Source organism: Argopecten irradians, chromosome 9 (genome assembly GCF_041381155.1).
Source record: "Argopecten irradians isolate NY chromosome 9, Ai_NY, whole genome shotgun sequence".
NCBI lineage: Eukaryota > Metazoa > Mollusca > Bivalvia > Pectinida > Pectinidae > Argopecten > Argopecten irradians.
The window spans coordinates 4,418,065-4,432,978 of record NC_091142.1 but is presented as its reverse complement, the minus strand read 5'-3'; the positions used below and the strand labels follow the sequence as shown (position 1 = coordinate 4,432,978).

The window sequence follows — 14,914 nt, the reverse complement described above, 5'->3', positions numbered from 1 at the left end:
TGACTTTATCTTTTGTTAAAGCTTTTCTGATTGGTTGTCTCTTTAGATCACCACAATGGCGGAAAAGAAAGCACATGGACTGAAGTCGGATATTGTAAATGAGATTAAAGTTAGCACGAAAAAATGTACAGAAAGCAGAAAGGAATCAAACACGCTCATTGACATAATTTCATATGCTGAGGTATACGTTTCTAAGTGTTATGCTCCTCAGAAGGAATAAAATGACAAAAGCAAGTTGTGAAAACCAGCCTGTTATTTGGTTTATTTACATTTTCAGTTATGAGCAAATATGTGCTACTTTGAGTAAGAAAATGTGAAATTATCAATCCAAAATATTAGTATGCTTATTTATTTCGTATGTATAGTTATATCTGCACAGAGGAACGAAAAAAAATCGCCTATGATTCCTGTCGAGTGCCCCGACCAAGAATCGAACCTGGGTCTCCTGTATGAAAACCTACACCCTCGATACTCCAGGGTTTCGATCATTTACGATTTCTACACCCCTGGACTATCTGATAGTAATCAAAGACAACAGAACAACAGGTTATTTGGTCGTTTGATGTACATCGAAAGAGACGTATAACGATACACAGTGGTTGACTATATGTGTGGCGTTGATGTTGGGCGTCGCTCTGTAGTCTTCAAAGGAAATGTTTCAAGGCCTGTGATTGGTTCAGATGTTTTACGCTGAGCTGCCTCCAATTTTACTATGAGATAGTCCAGTGGTGTAGAGAGTGTAAGTGATCAGAACCCCTGGAGTTTCAAGGATGGAAAAACTACGGCTTTCCTTCAGCTGAGTGACTGAGACCATATATCTAATACATCTACAAACCACATTGACCCGCTCTTTTTACAGATAATTAATACTTTTATTGTATCAGACCTGGCTAGTCCTTATCATTATTCAGTAATCAATTCAATTTGTTTTCAGTAATGCTTTATTTCAATTGAAAATGCCTACCTACAAAACAATAATGACTGTAGTTCTCTTAGACAAGTTTCATTTAGCAAATTAAGGTTGATATGACATTAAATTTTACTTTATTTAGTTATCAAAGACTTTTCAGATACACAATTTATTAAATTTAAAAGTCCCATTATAAATTAGGCTCCTGTTAAAGATAATTGTTTTATTTACCATGATAAGATATCATTGTTATAATTAAGAAAATAAGGTCGATACATTTGTCTTTTAGGTGTGTTGATTTAATGAAAACATTAATACTAATGAAAACATTAATACAATGTACTTGTGTAAATAGTTTTAAAAATCATGTGGATGAAGCATGCTTCATAGCATAGTCGGTAGAGCTGTAATTTTTTCACATCAGAGACCTGAGTTCGATTACTGGTTGACAGGGCACTCAACAGGAATCGTATGTTTGTTTTTTTGTGTACTAGTTCTCATGGAATGTTGCTGCTCATGATAACGTCTATAACTTACCTTTGAATGAGGATCTGTCTACAGATATTTATTCTTCATAGACTAGCATATATTGCTTTAACAAATGGTTCAGTGATCAGACTACATAAGGAAAAAACAATTGTAAATTGACTATCCTAAAATGCTAAAATTCAAACAGATTGTAATTTCAAAGTTTGAAGTAATTTCAACATGCAATTATCAATTTTGATGAATTTTCCATATATGAACATATCTAACTCTTGTGTCAATTAGTTATGCGTTCAATTTGTTTTTCCATTTTATTTCAGTCCACCGATAAGGATGTTATACTAGCATGTGTTCGAGCATTTCATAAAATTTTCGTCAAATTTTTGACTACAGGAGAGATGTATCTAGAAACAATACCTTCTGATAAAAAGGACAAAGGTAAGTCTAAATATACACTGCCCTCCAAAACTTGTGTCACACATGCATTTATACAAACATACATTAAGTATAGATCTTGTTAATACAGGCATATATTAATTATCAGCTTATTCATCTTCTCTCACTCATTTACATTTTCTAGAGTTTTCTTGGAGATAAATTGTCAGGAAATTTTAACATAGGTAACAGAATTTTTGGAGGGAAGTGTATAACTGAATACCTAGTATAACTCATATTCATCCCAAAAATGGGATTAGGATGCTTAGAAATTGAGGGGACATTGAATACGAACTTAAACAGGACCTTTCACGATTCACGTTTGATTGTTAGCTTTATGGGCTACCGCAGCGTCGGCGTCCAGCGTCCGTGTCGTCAACAATCGATTCTTCTCCATAATCCGCTGGACGGATTTTTCACTTAAAAACAGGACCTTTCACGATTCATGTTTGATTAGATCGTTATAGGGTGGGGATTCAAAATTGTACAAATGATGGGGCTGACCCCCGGGGGCCTGAGGGGCGGGGTCAAAAGGGGTCAATTTGGCTATTTCCATATAAACGACTTCTTCTCTGAAACCAAGCGTGAGATAGCACCCATAATGCAATTGGTAGTATCCTTTATAGGGTGGGGATTCAAAATTGTACAAATAATGGGGCTGACCCCCGGGGGCCTGAGGGGCGGGGTCAAAAGGGGCCAATTTGGCTATTTCCATATAAATGACTTCTTCTCTGCAACTTAAGCATGGTATAGCACCCATTATGCAATGGTAGCATCCTTATAGGGTAGGGGATTCAAAATTGTACAAATAATGGGGCTGACCCCCCGGGGGCCTGAGGGGCGGGGTCAAAAGTAGTCAATTTGGCTATTTCCATATAAACGTGACTTCTTCTCTGAAACTAAGCATGGTATAGCACCCATAATGCAATGGTAGCATCCTTATAGTGTTGGGATTCCAAATTGTACAAATGATGGGGCTGACCCCCGGGGGCCTGAGGGGCGGGGTCAAAAGGGGTCAATTTGGCTATTTCCATATAAAACGACTTCTTCTCTGAAACCAAGCATGGGATAGCACCCATAATGCAATGGTAGCATCCTTATAGGGTGGGGATTCAAAATTTTACAAATAATGGGGCTGACCCCCCGGGGGCCTGAGGGTGGGGGGTCAAAAGGAGCCAATTTGGCTATTTCCATATAAATGACTTCTTCTCTGAACTAAGCATGGTATAGCACCCATAATGCAATGGTAGCATCCTTATAGGGTGAGAATTCAAAATTGCGCAAATGATAGGGCTGACCCCCCGGGGGTCTGAGGGGGGGGTCAAAAGCGGTCAATTTGGCTATTTCCATATAAATGACTTCTTCTCTGCAACTAAGCATGGTATAGCACCCATTATGCAATGGTAGCATCCTAGCACCCATTATGCAATGGTAGCATCCTTATAGGGTGGGGATTCCAAATTGTGCAAATGATGGGGCTGACCCCCCCGGATCCTGAGGAGCGGGGTCAAAAGGGGTCAATTTGGCTATTTCCATATAAATGACTTCTTCTATGCAACTAAGCATGGTATAGCACCCATAATGCAATGGTAGCATCCTTGTAGGCTGGGGATTCCAAATTGAGCAAATGATAGGGCTGACCCCGGGGGACCTGAGGGGCGGGGTCAAAAGTGTTCAATTTCCATATAAATGACTTTTTCTCTGCAACTTAACATGGGATTGCGCTCATAATGCAATGGTTACATCCTTATAGGGTTTGGATTCAAAATTTTTCAAAATGATGGGGCTGACCCCCCGGGGGCCTGAAGGGTGGGGTCAAAAGGGGTCAATTTGGCTATTTCCATATAAACGACTTCTTCTCTGCAACTAAGAATGGAAGAGCACTTATAATGCAATGGTAGCATCCTTATAGGGTTGGGATTTGAAATAGTACAAATGATAGGGCTTACCCCCTGGCCTTAAACGGCAATATATGCGAGGTCAAAAAGGGTCAATTAGGCTACTATTTTCATATAAATTACTTTGTCTCTGAACCTATGTATTGGATAGCATATTTGTTTGGTATCAATAGCATCATTGTATGGTTGTGATTCAAAATTAAACTTTGGGAGTCAATTTTGCTTATTTTTCTAATTGTCAGAGTCTTGTGATAATTACTAACAAAAAACCAGGTGAGCGATACAGGCCCTCTGGGCCTCTTGTTTCAAAAGTAAACCACTTTGCATAAGAATTGAAATACCAAGAAACTAAGTGGTATTGGATTCTATTTTCAGTTTGCATTTAACATAGATTAAGACAAAGTACACTCGTGACTGCTAAAATGTCAGAAGATTTATTAATATTTTTATAATGACTTGTTTCTGTTAAATGTTAAATATTAACTTTTAATAGAAGTTAAAAGTGATGTAGTGACAGTTGGACTGTCACAAAACTTTGGAGTTATAGATTAAATATAGGTTCTTACATGAGTGTTCATTTCATATGAGATTTTATGAAACGAGTCTAAGAAGTTTTTATTTTGGCGAGCTTTGGGGAGCAAAAATTAAAACTTCAAGAGGAGTTTCATAAAATCTCGTATGAAATGAACACAAATTTAAGATACTTTTTATCACATAACTACAAATACCTACATAACAAAGAATTTCACATCAAAATGTGTTTCAAAAATCTAGCAGAGGCTGCCATTTTTTCCCGTCGACCTCTTAATCCTGACGTCACGTCATTTTTCCTGACATCATTTTATTGTTTCTGTCTGACGTCACGAATTTCCAGCCAATGAGAATCGCTCCAGGTCATATTACTATTGACATACGCAAAAGTATTACACGGGCGAAATAACTGGATATCAGGTGGATCGTGTGATAATTATAAATATCGCTATTGTATTTCAGGCCTTAACAAAGAAGTTCAGTATAAGATTTGGTTGATGGATCGTTATCAGGACTCAATTGACCGCCTTGTCCAGCTTCTACACTCTGACCACTCGTCCATACAGGTAAGTACCTGTACAGTGAGGGAGTTTTCCATGTCAAAAACATTATTGCTATTTGCTGATTAAGTAAATTTTCATTTCTCAAATACAGCCATGATATATTAAATCACTCTTAACTTAGAATGGAGAGGTATGGAGCTACTAATAGAATGGTAGGTCACCTTATAAGGCTTAACCACAGACAGCTTTCAAAAATTTTGGCGATTTTTTTTAAAGTTGTTTAAGTGGAAAAATTGGTGATATATTAGGTGTTTTGACATGTAAGATAAGAGTTTTATGAAGTACTGTACATTAGACAACAATTTTGATACAAAAAAACCACCCATATTTGTTCATTTTTAAATTGCTTTCATATTAATGCACACTTAAAAATGTCATCAAAACAGTTATTAGGACTAATAAACTCATTATATAATCTTTTAATTTGCAGGAGCTGGCTCTTTGCACATTGATGAAGTTTGTGGAGACTGAAGGGAAAAATCCAGTAACTAAAATATCATGGAAGAAATCACACTTTCCAGTAGCTTTGTTTATGGTAGGTTGAAACATTGCCGCTGGCTGATTGTAAGGGATCGTATGTTCCTAAAGATCTTAGATGGTGTTTCCTTGAAAATTATTGTAGCAGCCAATTATGCAACAACATGAAGTTGTGATAAAAAAGTTTACATTGAATGTAAGTTCATATTGGTATCACTCATTTAGACATTAAAGGGACAATTCAGTCTAAGAGTACATGAAAATTTGAATATACATGTATATCGAAAAAAAAACCATTTCTAATGGAAATTAGATTAGTTGGTTTTACTGTGATATGCCAGAAAAGCCCACTGTAGTGAAATGTTCCAACTTGCTTGCTGTCCACCATTACACATTGTTGTCGGACGTCTTGTATGCTGAACCCTGACCCTTTCCAGTGTAGTGAAGAAATTTTGTCCAGAAATACTCAAATCACTCTTACAGTAGTGTAAACGTTATTAGGTGCATGTTCTTGTTTAAATGTAATTTTACCAACACCTCAGTGGTTATGTATTGCATTTGATTAACTTACATGACTTTGGCTCGGGTATGGGTACAGCATACGTGTTATACCTGCTTAATCGTATTGATCAAGTTCAACGATTTGGAAATTCAATGGTATCAATCAAAATACTTAACAATGTTGTGATATTTGTCAATATTTGTTGTTATATGTTTCATAAGGAATATAGAACAATACATTAATGTCATATTTTGTTTCATGGTTATGTAACAAAACTAGCCTCACTGAATTGTCCCTTTGAATACAAAAATGAATTGACTTTTTATCCATGCAACAACAAAATTTGAATTATAGGTTTGAATGATTTTTAGAGCGAGCATACTCTCACCCTATTGTTTTCCTTGTGGGGGGTGGAGTCTGTGTACATCTGCTATGCGCAGGTTCCAACTGTGCACGTGATACCGGAAGTCACTGTCTTATACTGTTTAATAGATTTCGCGGTGATTTAGTGACACCAACCTTTCAAAAATAAGATATATCTATCAGCGATGTTCTTCTGTAAATTAACAACAGTGACATTAAACAGTGCTAAAAACATTTGTTTTATGTAAACTTCAAGCGACATACCATACAAACTCTTGCATCGGTCATGATGTTCTAAGCATCTGATCGACTTTGGAAACCTCTGGAACAATACAATGCGAATCAGGTTTATGTAGTCAATAAAAGTTTTAGTACCGACCAAAGACATTTACAGTGTTACTCAGCAGATTATATTTAATTTATTTCACATCATCCTAGATCCTAGGTATACATATACATTGTACTATCGCTTACTAACCCCAGTTACCATAGACCGTATTTGCTACGGTTCAAATATATATTTATAAAAATACCCAGCCTTGGGTTAGAGAAACAGAATAAAAAAAAACATTATACAATATATCAGTCCGGGTGCCTGAGCTCTAGATCTAATGTACCCAGAAAGGCATTAGGCTATATGAGAATGATTTTACATAGGCTTGTGAGTATATATGTATATCTGCGGGTTATTTATAAATCAGGTTTTACAGTTTTCAGCGTGCAAAATATCTCACCGCAGAAGCCTTATACATGTAGATGCATATCGTTCTGGAAATCAAGGTTTTCGGAAGTAGTTAGCGAGCACTTAATGTCTAACAGACATACTTCTAGTTTTATTTCGATATACATTAAATGGATTATTTACAGAAAGTTATGAAGCAGCTCATGGATACAGGAAAGAATCTACAGGACCTTATAGGGAAATTTGAAGAGTACCTCACCTACGATGATGTGCGATTCCATGTGTTAAAATCCACAATGATGGACCTTAAAGAAAGAAAAAACACTGTAAGTTGTTTAATTATAATTCTAGTTGTCAACTTTTCCTTTTCTCTGTAGCCATGAAAACCAGAGACCTGGGTATTTTTCGATTATACTGTTTGACTGGTTGGACCTAGTTGTTCGTTTATTAATTAAAAACGGACCTTTTGATTTTATGTTGTTTTCAGACAAGCCTTGCCAAAGCTATCGCAGGCCTGTATCAAAAACTGCAGGTCCGACAGGATTTATACTTGAAATAATTACTTAAACCAACGGTCGAACCATGTTGTTCCGAATAAACAAAAACGGCCCTGATGTTGAGTCTGGCATGCTGAATGAAAATTTCCACTCCATTTTACAGAAAAAATCATTATACTTTTTATTATTCTAATCCTTCGGTAATCATTACCGTACTTTATTAGAGATCGATCGTTACACAGAGGGTGTACATGGGTACATTGGCCTAACTTTTAGGTGCGACTTAATTACCAGTGTGATTTATATGTGTACGGAAATTGAAACAATCATAAAAAAAGGCCTTTGCGACTTATACACAGATGTAACTTATCCAGAAAATGTGGTATGTTGTCAACTTATTCATTTGACTAGTTTAGCATAACTCGTCTAAATCTGATATCACTGTAAACAGCATATTTGTCCTGTTTAACCAGGTTTTCTGATTATAAAGGATTTAATTGCTACAAATTAAGAAGGAAAATGCCATACAATTATGCTGTAATACACATGGATTCTGATAAGATAGGGACCAGATTTGACAAGTTATACTGTAGCATGCTGGGAAGAAAAGAATAAATGACTGCAACACAACATGTTGAGCCTATAGCATGCTTGATGTAGATTTTGTAAAGGTAAATCATGCCTATGTTGCAGGTCCCAGGAGACATATATCTAAACAATATATTTGCTGTTCTGGAACGTGTATCATTTCCAGATACGGCTGAAGAAAAGCTGACAAAATTTTTAACCAAAGTGCCAGGTAAATATATGTTCTACTTGTTATCTCCCGCTTTCTCCGAATCGGGGGATATTAATTTGGGTTTGCCCGCCTGTCTGTCTGTCCGTCTGTCTGTAACACTTCGTTTCCGTGCAATAACTGTAACAAATGTTAACCGATTTTCTTCAAACTTGGTGACAAGGTTAAATGCCTTTTAAAAGGGCTCAGCCAAGTTCGATCGGGACTGTTGATGGACCTTATTTAGCGGAGTTATGGCCCTTTGAATTACTAAACAGTTATTTTCTGCCATTTCCATGCAAGAAGTGTAACAAATGTAAACCAATTTTTTTTTCAAACTTAGTAACAAGGTTAAATGCCTGAAGGACTCAACCAAGTTTGATCACGACTTTCAACGGACCTTATTTAGCGGAGTTATGGCCCTGTGCTTAAATAAGAAAAAGTCAGTTTCTGCCACTTTCGTACAATAACTGTAATAAATATTAACCGATTTTCTTCAAACTTGGTAGCAAGGTTGAATGCTTTAAGTGCCTGGCCAGGTTTGATTGCCACTTTTGGCCCACATTATGTAGTGGAGTTATGGCCCTTTGATGTACGAAAAACATCATTTTTGGCCATTCCGTGTGCAATAATTGTAACAAATGTAAACCGATTTGCTTAAAAGTTAGTATCAAAGTTAAATGCCTTTAGGGATCAGCCAAGTTTAACAGTCACTTTCAGCGGACATTATTTTACACATCTTATTTCCGAATAAGACATCAGTTTATTTTTTCATGTTTCAACCAAGGTTAAACCTAACCTCAGTAACGTTTACCTACAATATGTCCTGAAAGCGGGGGATGGAAATTCCATGAATTTGCTTGTTAATTTTCTCTGTCCACTTAAAAGAAAAGAGTCTCGCAAAAGTTTTCTGTCCCATCTTGGCAGTGATTGTAGTCATTCATAATATGTTCTAGACATAATATGCTAAAATAAAGATATTTGTAAGGAATAATAATCTATTTGATATCAGATACATCATACTGTATGTGCACGTACCTTTTAGTTTTTAATCATTCATGATAGAGAGTTTACTGGTAGTAAAAAATCAATGATGCAAAAGATTATATGCTTCTTATCAATATCTCTACTTATATTTACTTTTCAGATGAAGATGTCCAGTTAAAAATGTCATCTTTGAAAGAACAGAAACGTTTATTTACAACCTCCTGGGTAACGTTCTTGGCCTTCCAGGTAAGCGATGGTAAAGTGACCTTTCACCTCCATTTTAACTGAAGACCACTTGAGATTTAAGTCGTCAAACTTTTACCATTATCTTCCGACAGGAAAAGCTAAAAGAAAGTTTGAAATTCAAATTTTGACTCCTTTTTAATTTTCCCACCATGGAATTTCAATGGGATGTGGGTTATAATGTTACTTGTTTGTCCATCCCAATTCAACTCTTTGAGAAATGAAAATTAGGTATTTTGATATTTCAGCTACCAACCAACCTGTATCGACGCACTCTAATTATTCTTCATAAGAATGTGATGCCGTTTATGACAAGCCCTCTAGTGCTATCTGATTTCCTCACAGAGTCTTACAATATAGGTAAGTCACAGATTCATGAAAAAATGACATCACCTCTGATACTTTTGGCCTTCGGTTGAGCACTCGTCCCTACAAGGTAGGCTCTGGGTTCTGTCCCCTTGCCAAGACACCATAGTCTATAAAAATGTTTATACTTCTGCTAAATTGAACATCCAGTTGTTTACTGTAAGCCAATTTTCTTGTGGAGATAAATATTTCACAGTTAAAAAAAATTACACTTTCAATACAAGTCAGGTAATAAAGACTTTTTGAAATAAACTTCAGTGAATTTACTTTGATTACGGAATTCGTGAAAGTAAAATGCGCAGGAAAGAAAGTTAATTCACAATAAAAGGAGTATGACTTATGATTAATAGTATAAATAACCAACCACTCAACCACGAAAACGTCTCTTCTTCACACATGTTAATGTTTATGATGTCAAGGTGATGGCATGTGTCCCACACTTTTATAATACCGTATTTGACCCAATAAGCGCCCATGTCCCTATAGGCGCCCATACCCCTTTTTGAGGCCTCAATTTCAATTGTCCAGACATAAATAAAGACCAAAACTACACTCAACTGTATAGATTTGCAATAATTTCGTCTTATTAGCACCTTTTCATTTTTTTTTCAATTTTTTTTAAGCGCCCTGGGCGCTTATTGGGTCGAATATGGTATCAACTTTAAAGAGACAAATACTTGTTGTTTTAATACCTGAAAGATATTGGAAATTTTTACTAATGTTATTAAATTGCAGCAACAACATAATATTTCTTCGATTTTTCTGAAATTGAACAAAATCTTAACAAGAGTTTAAGGCCTACTATAAAACAGTTGTAATTACCTCCCCTGAGTTTTGTTGTAAAATTTTCATTTCAAAATCTATAAAAAAAAACCAATATGGATATTTAGACCTATTCAATTCTATTTAAGACACTCAACATACGGAAATATTTGTATAGGGTTTCCCATTATTAAATCCTTTTGACTATTATTCAATAAAATCATCCATCAATAGCTGAAAAAATGCAGATAATTGACTTTTGTAGGTGGTGCCATCAGTCTGCTGGCTCTCAATGGAATCTTTGTGCTCGTCCAAAAATACAATCTGTGAGTATTTAGTTGTTAGTCGTTTTTCTTCCATTTATTAGAAAAAAATTACCAAGAATTATATCTTTCGGCTTTGGAATATTGGACATGATGAAAGTTTTTTATGGAGCCATAATTGTGTTACTGACTGATATTCTGCTACGTTCACTCAATCATTCAACAGTCACCAGGTACTGACAATACATGTTGGTTGCAGAATTTTCTCTTAGAACTCTAGCTTCCTCCATAACATTATTATTTATTAACATTACCAAGTAAAGAGTGTAAAGCACCAAAACCAAGTAAAATCAAATATTTTAATGTTTTAGCAAATGAGAATAGAATGAACTAAGTAATTTTATAACCATAAAATTATACATCTTTACAACTTAAGATTATTATTTTATTTTTAGGGATTATCCTGACTTTTATGGGAAACTGTATGCTTTATTTGAGCCGTCAATTTTCCATGCTAAGTACAGAGCACGCTTCTTTTACCTCGCTGACCTGTTTTTGACCTCCACGTAAGTTTGTATAAAATTGTCCAATTATTAGAGGTCAGTGCTTTTTCGATTGTTTAATACACAACCAAAGGCATTTCCTTCTTATTTTATTTCCTTAAGTAATTTCACATCCATAGCCAACAAATAACACTTATCACTATGTAATATGCAATCAAAACAATGCCCAAAAGAATTTCTGTGAAGTCGTTTATTTCCGTTAAACTCAATTTTCATGGGGATGTAAATTAGTTGATTTTGGTGAAAGTGAATAGTAGAGCAAATAAAACCAGTCTAAATGCGTTCATTGGCCTTCCTAAGTCCTTACATTTCAAGACGACAGTCCAGTTCTGCTTACATTCTCCAGTTTTGACCTTTGAAAATATGGAAAAGCCCTGTGAAAATTTAGCACATTTCAAATATAACTTATTGAAAGCGAGGCTGCGTGGAAGTGTCAATACGAACATAGCCAGTCGGGAGGATATGTTAGGATTTCTATAATAAAAATCAACTTCTCATGTAGAGCGATTTTGACAGGAAATTTTATTTTTCTAGTTTTATAAGAAATTATCCTGGATATATCAACACCATTTTTACCGACTTTAGCCTTCCCTTGCTCAACTATTCACTTTAAAAAAAAGAAAATATGAATTAACCCCCATAAAAATGATTTCACACTTCACAGTATCAGGGTGCCGCATCTAACTCTACCTGACTGAATCCGTGATGCTGTTACTAATCAGAATTTGATACTAATATGTTTATCTTAATGGTATAAAGAACAAATTTGATGCCTTCTTTAAATCATTAACTCTCTCTATTAACCTCTATTGTTGTACTGTACTTCTTATACACCCTGTAAACATGTGCCCTGATGACGGCCTGCCTTTAAGGCTGAAACAAGTCAGCAACCAGTTGCACCAGATGAACTTAGAATATACCATTCAGTACCTGGCAGAAGAGATGCATCACTTATTTTTTGATGTTCTTTATATTAGTTAGTTTATATCCCATGTACATTTTGTGTGTCAGATTTTAAGAAGTTTTACTGTCGGAAGTATTTTCTTTTACTAAACATTTGGAATTTTTAAAGAAAAATACAGCTATGGTCACAAAGGATTTTTTTTTCTGCAGTCACTTGCCAGCCTACTTGGTAGGAGCGTTTGCCAAACGACTTGCCAGAATTTCCCTGACGGCGCCTCCATCTGGTCTCACTGTGTCCATACCTTTTGTCTATAACCTTATTCACAGACATCCAAACTGTCGGATATTACTCCACCGTACAGACGGACCTTCAGGTAAGCTTGCTGTGGTTTCACAAAACAAAACAAAATAAAGTACAATTTAGTTCATGAGTCATAACCATTCTCTGGATAATTTTGCTGATTTCAGAGGAAGTTGACTAATTATCTGAATGATTTTGCTGATTTTAGAGGTCGAGAACTGTTATCTGAATGATTTTACTGATTTTAGAGGTAATTATTTTGTTCATATCATATTATAGGTAAAAATATGGTACTGTAATTGACAGTTATTTTGCTAGTTTTAAATGTCTAATCCTCTGAATAATTTTGCTGATTTCAGAGGTTGTTGAGGACCCCTATGACCCTGAAGAGCCTGATCCAACAAAGTGTCGAGCTATGGAGAGTAGCCTGTGGGAACTCAAGGTAATGCAATTTTCAACAATGTTTCTGATGTTAACTACAAATCCACCTGTAAGGAAATCCATTCCTCCGGTGGGGGGTATTTGTGTAATACTTAAGTTTATTAGCACAATTGTTTGGAAGTATTAACTTATTTTATATATATTATCTTAGGTACGTCAACAAATTTATATGAATATTTCCCTGGTGTATAGAATTCACAGATTACAGCGAAAATAAATCACACACAAAATTTAACCACTATACAGTATATGGACTGTTTTAACTGATTATTTATTTTTCGTTGCAGACTCTACAGACCCATTACCATCCTGATGTGGCTAGAAGTGCACAGAGAATTGAAGGTGAAATACAGACGACGGAAACGGATCTCTCCGACCTTTACGAAACATCTTATGATGATGTAAGATATTATTATGATACTTTAGTGTACCTGAATTATCCAAAGGAAATATGCTGTGTAATTGAGCCAAAGTTTTGAAATTATTCATTTAAAGATGCTCCACCGCCGACAAAGCATAAATGATATTCATCATTTGAACAACAATTGGTGTTTAATCGTGTGTATGTATGTCTAATTAACACAAAAAATGAAATAGAATAATTTATTTTGCTTTTGGTGCATGTGCAATCAAAACTTCATTCCATATAGGATATACTGCCACAGAATTTTTTCGGGATGCAAATAATTATTTCTACTATTTTTATCTTGAAGTAAAATTAGAAGCTCAAACTTCCCAATATTGGTAATGGTGTAAAGTAAGTAAATTTTGTAAATGAAGAAAAATACCAAATCGTCTGATCCTGTTTTTGATAGTGAAAAATTTCCATTTGTCAGTGGTGGAGCATCTTTAAGTATACCTGAATTATCCAAAGGAAATATGCTGTGTAATTTAGCCAAAGTTTTGGAATTATTCATTCAATCATTCAAAGGTGAACATTTGCAAAAGGTTAAAAAAAATAAGCTTCTGTTATTATACTTGGTTTAACAAATCTTAATAGTTTTGAACTATATTAGAAACATATAATATGAACTTTGGTAGGAATTGAAAAGTTCTGTTAAACATGAATTTGTTGTAAGTATATTTGTTACAAACATGTTTTACTTAACATTTGTAATAACTCAGTATTTGAACTCCCCCCCCCCCCCATAAAAAACTAGCAAACCTAAGCAGGTTTTTCACAAATGTATTATTTTGACTTGTAATCATTTATTTTCTGACTGAAGTGATGGATACTTAATTAGTTAAGAGATGGATTTGGTATAGCTAATTTTGAAAGTGTCCTTTCTTTTGATTTCAGCTTTTTGACAAAGAAACTCGTAAGAAAGTAAAATTTGTGCCTGTGAACTTTGAAAACCCAAAAGGACTTCTTGGATCAAAATCTGATCGAATGAAATTATGTTGGAGACTAGAATGATCTCTTTGTGTAAAAAAAACCCAAAAAAACTGAAGATATTTAAAAATTGTATAGACGAAAGAGTTTGTGGAGTGGAAAGAAAGGTGAGAGATGGAGTTGCAATAAATTACAGGAAAAGTGGAAAGGTCAATGGAAATTACCACTGGTGTGCATTGTTATCTCAAAGTTGGCTGGACCAATCTTATTTGAATGATCAGAGTCAGAGTTCAAATGTAATTTTCGAATATAGAGCTTGGCTGGAACCAAGGAATACATCAAGATAAATGGAATGCTTGTGAGTTACTGTTAATTTTCGCTTTATTACAAGACTTTCATTTAATGATTTCCGACACTGATATCCACATGAAAATATTAACAAGTCCAAAGTTTCACTAGTGATTTTTCTTTTTTCTGATCCAGGAAATGCCCCTTTGTATTACCTTTACTTGTACAATTTGTCCGGCAATAGAAAAATCTGAACTATATATACATGTATGTGAAATTAAAAATCCTAAAACAATATGCATAGTTTTTTTGTGATTTTGATTCTTTTCATACGTTATTTTGTAT

The 14,914-nt window shown here is 35.0% G+C and overlaps 1 protein-coding gene across 1 annotated transcript; it reads left to right on the top strand.

Moving 5' to 3' along the window:
* Window positions 1-22: 22 nt before the first annotated feature.
* LOC138331149 (nucleolar complex protein 4 homolog B-like) lies at window positions 23-14,864 on the top strand. The gene is made up of 14 exons (XM_069278619.1): window positions 23-181; window positions 1,717-1,834; window positions 4,723-4,826; window positions 5,254-5,358; window positions 7,033-7,173; window positions 8,038-8,143; window positions 9,267-9,352; window positions 9,598-9,709; window positions 10,743-10,803; window positions 11,196-11,306; window positions 12,417-12,580; window positions 12,867-12,949; window positions 13,236-13,349; window positions 14,249-14,864. Exons 1-14 carry the CDS (start codon window positions 56-58, stop codon window positions 14,363-14,365), a joined length of 1,548 nt encoding a protein of 515 aa, XP_069134720.1. The 5' UTR covers window positions 23-55; the 3' UTR covers window positions 14,366-14,864.
* Window positions 14,865-14,914: the final 50 nt, after the last annotated feature.